Raw genomic sequence first — 16,259 nt, forward strand, 5'->3', positions numbered from 1 at the left:
ATTCTGTGTTAATGGCCTATTACAACAAACAGGCAGATTGTTTTTGCAACTCACTGAAGTGAACACTAAGCATGTTTGGCCTGCATCATTTCTGCGAAATGGTTTAAGTGACGATTCAAAGAGCAATCTGCCTAACGTGATAGTTAAAAGAGAGCTGTCTGTAGCTGGATGTCTTACCAGAGATTCCGTTTTTTTTGTTTTTTTGTTTTTTTTTTTTCACCTCCCTGTTTCAATTAAGGCGTCACATGTCTTCCTGGAAAACGGTGTTTAGTGGAGGTTTTGGTTTTAATTCATTTTATAGAGAATTTGTAATTTGTCTGGTGACAGCAATGCATTCACTTTCAGCAAGATCTCTAAAAATATATAGAAATGCTCAAAAATCATAGCCAGCAATTGCTACCTTCATTTGAGACAATTTTATTTATTTCTCACAAAAGTAATATGGCAGAGAGCCTCCTACTTCAGGGACCTTTAGCAATCTCACTGGAAGAAGCAGCTGGTGTGGCTTATTTATGCTTGTTGGGATTTAGGTTTAGAAAGGGAAGGAAGTACTCATTTTCCCGTGGACAACACAGGCTCTCTTCAGACCACCTTTGTCTTTGCCAGTTAAGGGCAATCAATGGTGGTGTGCCCTTTTGATTGAAAACGTGAATCCAAATTTCTTTTAAAAAAATAAATGAAAGAGTCTAGATATTTATTTTAAGAAAGATGAAAGTGAAGTTACAAATACTGGTCGGCTCTTAAGCTGAGCAAGCTAGTGGGATGGGGGTTGCCTGGCCCCTCATCAGAAGCAGCCCCCCGCAGAAATGTCTGCTAGGAGAAGAGCCTTCCCAGCCTGAGAAATCTGTGGCAGGAGTCTGACCACAGCATCGAATACCATGACAAGCGGGCCACAGAACACAAAGGGAATTGAGGAAAAGTTAGAGACTCAGAGTTCTCAGAACAACTACCTTAATGCTTCAGGTCAAAAAAAAACCCATGTTACTATGTGTGGCCAAGTAGCTGGAAAACACCTTACAGCTGGAAAATTACCCTTGTTCTTGGTTCACAATTTCATGGAGATTAAAGATAATCAAAAAAGATTATGGCTTTAGCATTTAATCCAGGGGAGCAATCCCCCGCCTCCCCACTCCAAATTAAGCCAAAGCAATGTAGATCCTGTTTGATTTGGGGAAGGCAAAGCTAGCTGAACAGCTTTCAAAAATGAAGGAGTTTGTTTCCCACTGAAGTATATTTTGACCTATTATAGATGATATGAAAACCCATTTTGATGGGAAAAACAGAAGCGCATTTGAAAAATATATGGGCAAACTTTATATAAACCTAAAACAACTGTTAACAGGAGCTGGCAGGGGTGTGTTTCAGAAACTACTTCTTGCTTTCGTCTCCCCATTCATACTTCACTGTGTCTTCTCCTTTCCAATTTTTCTGTTTTATGTATTTTATGCTAAGCCTGTCTTAGCTTGTCACAAAACAAACTTGTGGGGGCTGAGAGAGCAATGAGGATCACCTGTGGACCACAAATGGAGGGCTTTGCAATTCTTCATCAAATTTAGGGCATGCGGGCTTTAACACTCTTAACAATGAATCCTTTACAAAATATGATTATTATTCATTTTTTATGGAAACTTTTTTTCCCACACAAGGCACCATTAAGATCCTTATACGTTCTCCTAATAAACTCATGTTTCATGATAACTCAAAGCCACGCCAGCATTGTTTTAGGCTTAGATTTTGGCCCCAGACCAAAATTGGAGGGATAGCATTTAATCACCATCTGTAACGCAGGAGAAATGTGTAATACAAGTAACAGCAGGAGTTGTTTCCTGTACAGCAATGGAGGGCAAACCAAGAAAACCCGCAGCGTTGACTTTTCTTGGGAGCAAATATGGTGTGTGGTGCCTGTATGGAGTAGGATTGTGGCGAATCGGTCTCACCGCAGAATGCAAAATCAACAGAGTGTGAGCAGAAGAGGAAGTCATATTCTTGGTTTTATTTCCTTAATCGCAATTTAAGTAATCATTTCCCACAGTTTCTGTTTCTAGAACATTCTTCTTCATCAGCTATCATTTAAATAAGGGGGAAACACTTCACCATTAAAAACCAAAACAAAATTTTAAAAAAGGGGGCGGGGAATAGATTTTAGCCCAAGTGTTACATAATCTGAGTTGGAAGATGGCAAGGAACACAAGGGGCCGAGAAAGTGTGATATAGCAAATCGAAAGTGTTTTAAAGATTAAAGTAAATGGCAGATGAAATACATCATCACCAAGCAGTTCTCAACATCTTATCAATCTCTCTGTTTCTCTTCTCTGTTTCTGCACCGACAGTTCCAAGGCTGTGAGCAGATCCCAGTGTGACTCAGCCATCAGGATCTCTGTGTGCACCATCCCCATTTCAGGAGATACACCCGCAAGTCTGTTCAGTGCCATCAGCTCATTAACCATAGACACAAAGCCCTCATCTCCTAGGGAGAAATCTGGACAACATTTACACAAGAAGTTGAAAATTTTTAAATTATGTCATAATTGTGGTAAAACCTTTCTCATTTAGAGTAACCCTTTGGAAATTGTTTACATGCTACCCAAAGGCACTAGTTCACATAGGGTGTGTGATTGAAAAAAAAAAGTAGAATAAATCTGAAAGCAAAGGTAAGGAGCACAGTAAAGGATATTGAAGAACATCACTAAGCTCTAAAGTCATTCTAAAAATGGCACTTTTCACGTTGGCATAAAATGAAAGTGCTTTAAGGTGAAATCGTTATCATTTTTAAAGCTGATCTTTAGCCCCCTGAAAATAGGGGGCTATGAGGAGAGCATGGATACACCAAACTGTAGTAGCCGTAAGAAGCGGATGTCACTAAGTGCTTTGTGTTTGTTTACTTATTTAGTTTTGTCTTTCTAACGTTGATAGTCTTGCTTCATCTGTGTGTCATCGTTGAGGTTTTGCTCTTCAATTCTTACTAGAAAGGTACAGCTCGTTGAAAAATAGCTGGTAGACACAGAGAGCATAAACGTACAGTAAGTTGAAACACTGATTGTACTAGATGCAACAATACAAAGAAGCAAACCAAACACAAATGGTAACACAATAAAACTGTATTACATTTGTGCTTCGGATTTTACAATACATTATATACAATAGTCCAAAATAAAGATCTCATGCCGAGTGACACAAAAAACAAACAAACAGACAAACAAACAAACAAACAAAACCCAAACGAATAGCAAGCAAAAAATTCCGGCAATATATACATTACTTCTCTCTCTTTAATAATGAACATTCAACTCTCGAACTGGGGCAAATTCACTACATACAGATGCAGTCCGCCTTTTCTTCCACATGGCCATCCTGTTGTCCTACCGCTATCCTATTTAGTACGTTCCTGTGTCGATTGATTCTTATGTACACGTGAGCAAAAAGATAAAAGGATGCGGTGCTTGCGTAGTTAGGGGTGATGTTGCGGGATCAGCGGACCTGGGGTGCATAACCTTCTTTCATTAGGCCTTCTTCGTAGTCTGTCTGGCACAGGATCATATTATTCTTCAAGAAAAATTTGTCTCCGACACAAAATCTGAAAGTAGACATAAAAAAAAAAATTAGATTACTGAAATCCAAAAGACTGTCCTGGGAAGTTACTTTCATCATGAAAGTTAAAATTGTTTTATTTCAATTATTCACACTTGCATACAGCATTTAAAATTCACCTTCAAATGTATACATATTATAGGACCGGCAAGGTAAACATTTTTGGCAAATATTGATGTTCCACTTTTCTTCCCTTCTCTGTTTTTCTCTTCCTTTCACACTGATAAGAAGAAAATACCTGATCCATATATACTCTCAGTAATGTAAAATTAAAAATGACATCAATTCTTACTGGTCAGGTACATATTATATATTGGTTCTGTGCTTGCTGTGGAAGACACACATGGAAACCTGAGTCTGTGCTGTCTTCCTCTGCGGCAAATTCCCCAGTTAGGAAATAGTGAATGTCACCACCTGGAACGTTCCTCATTAAACCAAAGAGAGCAACCTGGATCAACTTCTTAATATCGATGTGATAAATAAAACCCATTCCCAGCAGCTAATTATGCATTTTAGTTTATAAAGCATTGTTTAAAGTGCAGGACTGTAATATTTTTTATAAGTTCTCTTTTTATATAGTTTCCCAGTGGGTAACACTATGGACACAATTAAGGTCAGACATAAGTGCTCCCGCTGTTTCCAGTACATTTAACAAGAAAGTAGCTCTGACCAGATTTGTATTTATATATTTAATTGTAACAATTTAATGTTCAAACAGCAGTGTGTAGTAGAGTTGACTGAGAACAACTCTTTGTAATTATCGAGGTTGACCTCCATGACCTTTGGTGGTGGTCATTCGTTATCAGATAGTCAATTCAGAATGATGCTCTGGCAGAAATCTTAGTGGGTGGATTAAATTGCATAGTGGAAGCCACCCTTTAATGCTCTGTAAAGTTGAAGGTTTAAATGAGGGGCACTTGGACTGATTTACATTTGCAAAGATTGGAATTCTAGACAAACAGTGAATCTATTTATTTTCCATCCAGGCAGCTTTGGAAATTTATCCTTATTCCAGCTAAGTAGATAGAGGGGAAAATAGTGTAATAAAAAAAGTAGATTGAAAAGAATTAGCTCTCCTCTTAAAGGAAAATTGGTCTGTTTATTTGTGGAATTTGCTTTTTCCCCAGGATTACTGCCTGCTGCTGATGTTGGTTTAAAGCAGACGCTCAGCTCTGGTCTTGAAATCCTGGATTTGTTTGCAGCTGCACCTACTGGACAAGATGCACATTTAAGTTTGAGACTTTGAATATTTTTTCCTTCTTATTTTGCTAGCTTTAGCTTGTGTGCTTTAAATATTGCATTTTAAACAGCAGTGTTTAATAAATTTGTGTAGCTATTGTGACCATGAAAACATATTGAATAAATGGAAATATTACTTTATTTGGATAACCCTTAGGAGCCCAAATTAGACTTTTATCTTTTATGTAAAATTAAGCGAGACAGCATTTATAACATAATTAATTAGTATTCAAGAAAATTGGTTTATATTACTGCTGAAATTAATTTTAGCTCTTTAATAATAAAATATATCTGAATAAATGCATTCAATAAAGCAATCCTGTGTTTTTGTTGTTATTGAGTTGGTTTTCCTACAAAGCAATTTATCTGGAGATATTTTTCAATGTTTGTTATCTCTAACTATTGTTTAATTTCTTACCAAGCACTCAAATTCTGTTAGCTATTGTCTATAGAGAAGATAGCATACTACCTGTGGTACCCCACCACTCTCTGCTCAGAGTCCTGTAAGTCAGAGCATTTTTGTTTTGTAAGTGAGTAAAGTCGGGATTGTCACGGTAAGAAACAGAAGCAGCCGCCCTGGGGATCTGGCTTCATGGTCTGCTTCAGTCACACACCCGGTGCACATATACTCATTTGGGTATAGGCCAAAGTCATAGAGTTGTCACATACCCCATGCAGGCATAGGTGCATGTCACTTTTTTTCATACTTGAGTTCTCTGTTAGAGAGACGAAGACACAGTATGCACCTAGAGGGAGGTCACCCTGGACAGTAGAGGGAGAACAGACAAGCAAACTGCTACGGAGAGGATCCAGATTCTAGCCTTCCAATTGGGGCAAAGAGAACAAAGTTTAAGCTTTTCATTTGATGTTATTAGTCACTCTGTCTGTAAGATTGAGTGAGGAATGGGAACCAAATATGTATGGTGATGTTTAGAATGTGTATAAAACTGTCACCTTCTAGCAAGTACTCAGCTGCTAAAGCTAAGCACATATGTAATGTGATTAAATTTGTTCCATGCATTCAAAATAGTAAGACAGTATATCCTGGGCTCCTACAAGAATGACCAACACCTGTCAGTGTTTTTTACAGCTTGAATGCATATGGCCTTAATATTAAAATATTTCTTTCTGAGATGTTTCATAGCTAACTTCTTAACAACCAGGGAAATACATTTTATGTACATGTTACCTTTTTCTACAAAGGTAACGAGTATATATGTAGAAGATGGTTTAAAGGAGAAAATATCATCCTGAGTGAGGTAACCCAATCACAAAAGAACACACATGGTATTCACTCACTGATAATTGGATATTAGCCCAGAAGCTTGAAATACCCAAGATTCAACTCACAGACCACATGAAGCTCATGAAGAAAGTAGACCAAGTGTGGGTGCTTCAGTCCTTCCTAGAAGGAGTAACAGAATACACATGGGAGCAAATATGGAGACAAAGCGTGGGACAGAAACTGAAGGAGGGGCCATCTGGAGACCATTCCACCTGGGTATCCATCCCATGTGCAGTCACCAAAGGTAGATGCTGATGTGGATGTCAGGAAGTGCATGCTGACAGGAGCCTGATATAGCTGTCTCCCTAGAGGTCTGCCAGAGTCTGACATATTTAGAGGCGGATGTTCACAGCTAACCATTGAACTGATCAAAAGGTTCCCAATGGAAGAGTTAGAGAGAAGACTGAAGGAGCTGAAAGAATTTGTGGAATTATGAGGAGAGCAACAATCCAACCAACCAGAGCTCCCCAGGGTCTAAACCACCAGCCTGGGAGGACATAGGGATGGACTCATGGCTCCAGCTGTATATGTAGGGGAGGATGGCCTTGTTGGGCATACGTGGAAGAAAAGATTCTTGGTCCCATGAAGGCTGAATGCCCAGTGTGGGGGAATTCAAGGGTGGGGAGGTGGGAGTAGGGGGGGTAGGTGGGGGCACATTCTCATAGAAGCAGGAGGAGGGGGGATGGGATAGGGGGTTTCTAGGTGGGGGTGTATGGGGTAAGGGGACAACATCTGAAATGTAAATAAAATATCCAATAAAAAAATAAAAATAAAAATAAAGTGTCCCAGTCACACCTAGCTTACAAAGCAGCATAAGCAGCATTAGCAGCTATGGTAAGAAGACCATGGCTATTCAGTTAAGATCACCATTGTCCTGTAAAGGCACTGTGGAGATAGTAAGTGCTTGCCACACAAGAAGAAGGATCTGAGTTCAAACCCCAGCACGGAAACAGTCTTGCATGGCAATGGTTGTTTATAACCCCAGAGCTGGGGAGACTGAGACAAGGGGATCCCTGTGGCTTGCTGGTGGTCATTTTTACTGAACTGATGGGCTTATGGTTCAGTGAAAGATTTGTCTGAAAAAATATAGTGGAGAGAAGATGACTACAGAAGACACTGACTGTCAGTCTCTGGTTTCTGCATGCATATATCCATCCACACATCCACACTCTGGTCTCTACATGCATATATCTATCCTCACATCTACACACAAGTGTTCATGTGCATGCACGCACACACACACACACACACACACACACACACACACACGTGCACTCACATGCACTCTTCTGTATCAAACATGTACCTACACTCACATATGTAGATGTGAAAAAATTAGATAAATGACAATGTAGGTATTAAGTGCTTAACAAAAGAAGCATTGACCGTAACTTTGCTAGGAAAGGTTCATTTCTAATATAACCTGCTTCTACGAGGTTCAACATTAGTAGAAAAAACATTTTGAACAGGATGATTGCTTTAAAAATGCTACAAGTGTATTAACAGGCCTGGCTAAAACTTGTGCAGAAACACTCATCAACTTCCTTGTAATTTAGCCCTAATTGTTTGTGATATTGTCAACTCTATTAGCTTTATTCTTATTCAAAAATTACTAAAGAAGAAAAAAATGCAATTAGGTGATTAACTAATCTAATATTCATATGTTGAAATTAAGAATACAGATATGTTCCAGCAGATGAGTCTAGCTTACTTCATACAGGTTTTGAGTCCCGAGAAGCCTAAGAATGAACTGTAATCAATACACTTTTGTTCTAAAATAGGGACCTTAGAGAACTGTCTTCCCTTTTATATTTTTTATTAATTCTTTGAAAATTCTACGTGATGTGTTTTAAACATTTTCACGACCTCCTGAAACTTCCCATCCCTGAAGTCAGAGCAGGCTATCAAACTGTTCTAAGATGCTTCCATTGGTAATAGGCATTTGAAGAAATGAGAATGTTAACTTAAGTTGTTTAACTTCCTGAGGATCAGAGATGTCCAATTATGACTATTTTCTGTTTTTAATAATAGTTTAAAAAGAAGGGGCAATCTGGTATGCATTTCCAACACCTTTTCTTTCCCACTCAGCATTCATTGTCACTAAAGGATGGAGCACTAGGTACCGAAATATTCAGCAACAGGCAACCCTGTCCCTACAATCATGAACAAATTCCCTGTCTTTTCCCCACTGACAGCCCAATTGTCATTGTGTATCTCAGACCTTACCATCGCTTCAGCACCAAGGGATGCTATCCATATCCTGAATCCTGCTATACATTACTCAAAGTCAACTTTACCTCAGCCCTGCAGGATCTGTTTATACTTGCATATTCTTAGTCAGAAAACAAAATACTCTCATGAAATTGGTTTCCTCCAGAGAGGAGAACCCTGACTTGCTTCGCTAAAATCTTGAGTTGACCATTTACTATCTTGGTCAGAGTACTTAAATTTTTCTGCACATTTGATGTGTCTATATAATGCTGTTTATTTGTATGTATGTTTTCGAGACTGACCTTTGTTGCTAGATAACCAAATAACTGGTGTGCTCATCCCAGGGGAAGAGCATTTCTCTTGTTCTAAACATTTCTCAGTTACTTATAGTTCTTTTTGTCTGACTGAGGCTCCTGGGTTTTCCCCAACTTTATGTTATGATGTCTATTGGTCAGCACATGTTTATATGTGTGTGTATATAATTAAGTACAACTTTTTCAGTCTGTAATGATATGCAATATATATAATATATTACATAGTATTATGTATTATATTCAATATTGATATATATTTAATTATATATCAACAATTAATGAAAAGAAGGGACATAAAAATAATTATTAACAATGAGACAAAGTATAAAGCTAATGAACTACAAATTTAAATTATATTTGCCATTTTAAGCTACTACATCAAATTCTGTGTGTGAGTGTGTGTGTGTGTTTATGATTCTTGTAGGTATACATGAGTGTTTGTGGGTATGGAGGGCAGCATCAACCTCCGGCAAAATTCCCCCACTGCCATCCATCTATCTTCTTGACACAGAGTCTCACTAAGACCTGAGACTCACCAGTTGGTTGGGTTGACTGTCTAGCAAGTCCTAGGAGTCTGTCTGTGAATACCTTCACAACTCTGGAATTACAAGTGCTTGTAACATACTGGTGTTGGCTGTTTTGTTTTTTATGTTACTTTTGGAGCTGGAATGCAGGGCCTCATACTCATCTGGCATGCATTTTACCAACTGAGTTCTGTCTTCAGCCAACCAGTACCCTGGGGGCTCATTCCTGAAAACTCAATGCATCAGCCCTAAGGTATTTCCCTGAACCTGAAAAATGGATGTCTCTTCCCTTACTGTAGATCTAACCAAGTTGATCTGGCTCTTCTGTGAGTCTCTGTATCTTGCCTTGCCCAGAGTGCTGAACTCACTGAGTTTCTTAAAGAAACTAGGTTTTATGCACCTCAACTTCCACAGGGCCTACCATTGTTTTTGTCCTTGAAATAGAAAGAAAAATGTTGAGCCAGAGGCTCAGCTCTGAGGGCCAATGGGCTTGCTGCCAAGCCTGCCAACCTGAGTTTGATTCCCAGGGCATGCAAGGTAGAAGGAGGAGAGAACCAACTTCCACAGGCTGTTCTCTGAATATGCACTATGCCACACATATGCACACATACCAGAAAATTAGCACATATAAATGTTTTAAAAGTAAATATCACAAACAAGAAAAAGAAATATCATGCTTTTAATACTACACACACATACACACACATACACACACATACACACACATACACACACATACACACACATACACACACATACACACACATACACACACACACACACACAAGAAGATATATATATATATATATATATATATATATATATATATATATATAGAGAGAGAGAGAGAGAGAGAGATTTCACTATAAATATACAGGTTAGTGTTCTCCTTTGGTTCCAAAGTCATTATTTAATTTTTTGTGGAAGAATTTTTTAGTCTTTAAGATATTAAGCTATTGTAGAGATTTGTTTCAACTCAAAATGAAAATTGAATTATTATAAAATAAGTTCTAGAATGATTTCAACCCAGTTTTCTTTCTTTTGAAAGAGAGACATGTGTACAGTTTAAATACAGGATCTACATTTTTAACCATGCATTGCTTGAAAAGTCATAGATCTGCATATGTTGTTATTACCATTTTGCATCTCTCTCTGTGGTGTATCTGTGTGTACATGCTTATGTATGTACATATTTATGTATGTGAACATTTATGCACATACATATTAATTTGTGTATATGTGCAAGTGTTCATGTACTCATGCTCAGATGTGTACGGAGGCTGGAAGTGGACATTGGGTACCCTACAGTACTCTTATTATTATTTATTGTTATTATTATTTCAAGAAATCCTTGGGCCGTTCTTTCAGGTTCATGGAACAAAAATTGGAAGCCCTTATAAGTTGTTGGTTCTTTGTTTGTTTGTTTGTTTGTTTGTTTTAGGGGACACATTGGGTAATGTGCAAATACCATAGCATATGTGGAGATCAGAGAAAAACTTGAGGGAGTTGGTTTTTTCCTTCTACAATATGGGTTTAAGTGACCATACTCTGGTTCTTGTGTCTTCTCCATGCAGTGAACTTGCTGGTATTTCTTTACCTTTATGAGTCTCTACTGAATCTGCAGTTCACATACTCAGCTGCACCGGGAAGCCAGCCAGCTCCATGGATCTTCTCTCCCTACTTTCACAGCGCTGAGATTACAGATATGAAACCGCTTGCCTGGTGTTTTATATGGGTATTGTGTATGGGTCAAGCAGAAGAACCTTGTTATGCCGTCTACTAAGGGGGCTGAGACAGAAGGATCCCAAGTTCAAATGTTGTATGTGCTATAGAGGGATTTCATAGCTAAACCGGAAAACTTAGTGCCCTTGTCTCAGTGGAAAAACAGGCGGCAGGGGGCTTTGGGGTTGTTTCAGCGGTACAGAGCCTGTTAAGAATGTACAGGATCCTGGGTTCAATCTCCAGGACTCTAAAAATAAATAAATCCACACAATAAACACATATTTAAACATTTTAAGATGTATTGAATAAAATGAATACATTTCTATAATTCTATAATTTGAAATGTGAATGAAGTTTTCTTTAGGGGAAATGTCCATGAATGACCTTTTTCTCTCTTGGTTCTCTGGGAAAGATCACACACACAAAAAAGGCTTTGCACAGCCTTTGTCAGGAGGTGGCCATGTTGGATGCATCTCCAAGGCAAAAGTCAGTGGAAGAGGAACATACCCTAATCTTGAAACCCTTGTGTATTCAGGCGACCATGTCTGGGTGCTCTGCTTGACTGATGAAGATGAGCTGACTTCCTGCATTGAGGAAGTTTGTCTTGTAAGGACCACAGTGACAAGACAATCACCAAGTGCTAATTGTGCATAACCAGTGCTAAAGATATGCAGCCCCTTTACGGCAGGTAATAAATGAAGCGAACATAGAAATGTATTAGGTGCTTTTGTAATGAGGTTGGAATAGTGTTTTGTAGCATTAAGAGTGTGAGCGGTTTCTAGAGTCAAAATTTAGGAGTGTTTGTCTTACTTGACTGAGTTCTACTGAGCAGACAGACTTAATTGTGAATGTAACTTTTTATTTCCATGATGGAATAAAACTGATCTATGATTTGTAAATAGCATTAACCACCTTCAATTACTTTGCATCATAATGGGATTCAAGCTGACTTTAGCACTTGAAGGATGCGTTCCTTTTCAAATGAAGAGCATAGATAAAATATAGAAGCCTGCCCTAGTGGAAAAATGGACACAGGGCATAAACACTTTCCCAGAGGAGCAAACTCTGAAGCGCTACAAGTCAGCACATAAAAACCAATTAAAAAGTATAATCAGGTAGCAGCTTTCATCTCTGAAGGTGACAAGAATTTCTTTCTAAATAATAAGCCCCAACGTTAGGGCAACAGTGAGATCTGAGCAAATTTTGTGTGAGAGTAATGGGTATAGCTTTTATGAAGATCATTTGGTCAACATTTACACAATACTTTCCAATTGTTTTACTCTTTGCCTAATTAATTACACTCCTGTGAACTTATCCTGACACAGATTTGAGCATTTGTCTGCTTCAAGAGTCAGCATTTTGTCTATGATACAAAATGCACTGTAGAAATAACAAAAGCATCAGACCTCACTATACTGACGTAATATTTGATAACTTGGGATGCAAAATAGCTTAAAAGGTCATTTTTACCAGCAAGTTAAAAGATACATAATAGAGATTAAATGAAAGAGTTCAAATGTTGCACATTAAGATCCTTCCCTGTTAAATTGTTTAACAAAGCATTTTTAAAATTCATTGTGTGTGTTTGTATCATATTTACTACACTCTTAAAGTCTCCATCGCAGATGCAGCCTACCTCTCAAACCCCTCCCAACTTCATGAATTATTTCTGTTACTATTGTTTTATTGCTGCTGCTGCTCCTCCTCCTCCTCTTATTACTACTACTACATTTAAACAAGAGTCTCACCATGTACCTCAGGCTGTATCTTTCTGCCTCCAGCTTCTGAACGTTGAGATTACAGGCATTTACAATCATGGGGGATATTCCCAATACAACTACTAAAAATCTGTTTAAATATCGGTATAATATAGAGATTTTATACATATTTTGTCATGTATAAATAAAAAATCATGACCAGCTATATACTAACATACTATTTTAGTTTAGAATAGTGAAGGCTGGTATTCTTTCTCGTTTTTAAATTTTCTTCTGTAAATACGTAAACTTTTCTAAGTTAGGTATACAAGATGCTTGTTTAAGGATAGCTTATCAATGCTGCTGCCATAATCGAATCAACCTGTGCAGTGAACAGCTACGTTCTAACATCATGGCTAACACAATGTTAAAACATGTACACATACATGTTTACATGCATATAAGTGTGTCTGGGTGAATGTGTGGTTGTTTGTGTTTGTATATCTGTATTTTTCTAAAAAACTGACACTTGAATTTGCTAATTTATTGTTGGCTAAGTGTCATCTTAAACTGACTTTAACCTTTGTTGACCTAAAACATTTTCTGGGAAGATACAAGATGGTGCCTAGGTTATTGCCAAGGTAAATGCAATATAGTAAATTATAGCAGGCAATATTTTAAACATCTGTATTTGTCAAGAGACTCTTTTGAGGTATAGATCTTATAGAAATACCAAATCATTGGGGTATAATTTGAATAAGCAAATTATAAATACAGAAGGGAAGACTTTTGAAAACCTACCCACTGCCTAGTGAAAATTATTTTTTCAACTTACATACTTTGCAAGACAAGTATCTATGTTTCCATTTGTTGACACAGAAACTGTAGTAATTTAGACAGATTAAGTAACATATTGAAAATCACAAAGCTAATAAAATAGTAAATATATGTTGGGGCCAGAATTTGAGTCTGTTCTTACCATGAATGTCATATCCTATTATATCATGGGGCTCCATGAGGAGACTTTGAATCAAACAGGACTTTCAGGGAAAGTGACCTGATTTGAGACTGTGAAGAAACATTAACTGATGACATACTAGACAGATATTTTCTCACAGATACTATATGTTCTTGACATCTTAGTGAGGGTCTTACAGTTGTAAGTACTGTGGTTTTGATATTTATCATTTTGTCATGTTTGCTTGCCTGCTTTCTGAGACAGGTTCTCACTTTATAGCACCAGTTCTCATAGAACTTGCTGTGTAGATGGATCATCTTGAGCTCACAGACATCTGTTTTCCGTTACCTCATATGTGTGTGCATGAATATGTGTATGAATGTGTTTATATGTGTGTATGAGTGTGTGTGTGCATGTGTGTGTACGAGTGTGTGTATGTGCTTGTGTGTATGAAAGTGTTTATATGTGTTTGTATGTGTTTGTGTGTATGAACGTATGAGTGTCTGTTAGTGAGTGTGTGTATTCGTGTGTGTTTGTGTGTGTGTGTGAGTACGAGTGTGTGTGCACATGGGAGTCTTTGTCTTGGTTTGTGTGAGTGTGTCTGCATGTGTGTGCACACATAGAGGTCAAAAGACAGATTCCAGTGTCTTTGCCTTCTCCATTCTTTGAATGTTGAGTCTTTCAGCTTAGCTGGCTCCAAAGCTCTGGGAGTTCTCCTATCTTCCCCCAACTCCTCTCCCCATCCACTTCCATTTTCCTGAAAAAGGACTAGAATTAGAGGACTGTGCTAAGCTGTTCATCTCTACAAAGCTACAGAACCTCGGTCCTCACACTTGTACAAGAAATGCCCTGCTCACTGAGCCATGTCACTACCACCATAAAAGGTATCGAGTAAAGCAATAGCAAGAATGAATGATGGGTCAGGACATTAGTAGAAGTATTTCTGCATCCAGTTGTTGTCACATCATACCCTTCCTTTGGAGCTGGCCTGAAGACCTTGCTCCTCAGTGGTGTTGAGTGCACAGTTTCACAATAGTGAGATTAATTGGTCTAACAAAGTAGACCACGACCATTCCCACCTACTAAATCAATATCCAGCCTAGAGAAGGGCACCTTTTGGGGGAGGTCAGATGAAATGTACTAAATGTACTCACCTCTGATTGCAAAGCTGACAGGCGAAGCAGTCCAGGTGGTACACATTATCCTTGGCACGCATCACCATTTCAAAGGCAGGGATGAGCTTGCTACAGGCAGCGCAGTTTCCCGTCACACCAAACAGCCTAGAACAATAAACATTTTCTTCTTCAACTTAGAGAAACCCGGGTTTGCAAACCAAGAAGCTGTTAATCCGTGCTTTGAAGCGATCTACATATGCAATGCTTTATGATGATCTTCACAAGTTTCTGAGATGCAGACATATTTTTCTGCAATACATTTTCCCTTGACCCCTGTAGATGAAAATGACATCTTGTTTGAAAAGTAAAGGAAAAGTCAAATACATTGGGCTGCTTACACAACTCTAACAACCAGCAGTTGGTGGCTAAATCACCCAGAAATACCTGCTTGCTAGAGTATGACTGTAAAAGCAACATAATCGTATCTTACCTTTATGTATTAACATTATGATCTTTTCGACTATAAGAACCCCAAGTATCTGATTCACTCCTCTTTGACATCTAATTACTAAAAGGCTCACCAGTAATGTTAAAGAACGTTTATGAACAAGCCACTTGGGTAATTTAATGTATGGAGGTATATGCACTTTTTTAGCCCTATACCACAGTTACAGCTGTGGTTATGTTGCTTGGGTAACGCATTACAGTAAGTGAGGCTGTGAGCTATAGATAGCTAGATCAGAAGCTGAGTTAAAATATAATGTCAGAATTAATGCAATAAATAATCTGATAATCTGGAAAATGTAAAAATATGTGTATATATACATATATACATTTATTTACTGAAGATGCCTAGAAATAGTTATTGTAATGACTCAGAAAACAGTACCAAAAAGGTTTTTATCACTGTATGATGAGAGGAGACAGAAAATCTTCCTATCTGCATTGCAATATGTCAAGCAAGTTTCTTTAAAGTTGTTAATGATGGTGAAGAGGTATTACGAATAATATTTTGTGCACAGTGGTTAAGGTCCTTTAAAAACTAGGGAATGAGCTCAGAGGAAAACAGCCCATCTGCCAGCTTCCTTTTTTCTCCAGCATCAGGCTGACAGGAGAAAAAATATAATGGTTCTCATGGGAAAGACGAAATTAAAAGCAGTTCGAAACTAATGAATTCAAAGGTGCTACGGAGAAAGCCTGTTTTGGTTATGAAAAAGCACTTTCCGGAAGTCTTAGCCTTTCATTTTATTGAATTTTCGGATTATGCACAAACATGCCCGAGTCTCATTTCTTTTTCAAAACTCTAAAGGTCCCTTGCTTAAGGTGAGCATATTCATTTTTCAACGTACAGACCTTTCCCGTTATTGAACTAATGATGACACTTGGACAGGGCTGTGACAGCGATGCCCAGGAGTCTGACAAAAGGTGGCAGAGATCCTCAAGCTCCTGGTTTTGTAACATTGTCTCTTCAAAAACAGAAGCCTCTTGAGGAAGAAGTAGCAAGCACCTAATCGGCTCCCTGGTGTTTCCTGGGCACCAGCTATGAAGGCAAACAGGCTTTACAACAAGAAGATTAAATTCACCATGTAGCGATACTTATCTTCCT

At 38.2% G+C, this 16,259-nt stretch overlaps 1 protein-coding gene across 6 annotated transcripts in view; it reads right to left on the reverse strand.

Annotated features, from left to right (window-relative positions):
* Positions 1-1,975: 1,975 nt before the first annotated feature.
* The window catches only part of Lmo3 (LIM domain only 3), a 59,783-nt gene continuing 45,499 nt past the window's right edge, over positions 1,976-16,259 (reverse strand). For all 6 annotated transcript variants that reach the window (XM_034511857.2, XM_076940712.1, XM_076940714.1 and 3 more), the window contains 2 exons: positions 14,693-14,818; positions 1,976-3,574 (listed from right to left, as the gene is read on the reverse strand). In XM_034511857.2, coding sequence (XP_034367748.1) covers positions 3,469-3,574; positions 14,693-14,818 — 232 coding nt within the window. In that variant the 3' untranslated portion in view covers positions 1,976-3,468. The remainder of the gene's footprint in view (positions 3,575-14,692; positions 14,819-16,259) is intronic.

Source organism: Arvicanthis niloticus, chromosome 9 (assembly GCF_011762505.2).
Source record: "Arvicanthis niloticus isolate mArvNil1 chromosome 9, mArvNil1.pat.X, whole genome shotgun sequence".
In the NCBI taxonomy this organism is placed as follows: domain Eukaryota; kingdom Metazoa; phylum Chordata; class Mammalia; order Rodentia; family Muridae; genus Arvicanthis; species Arvicanthis niloticus.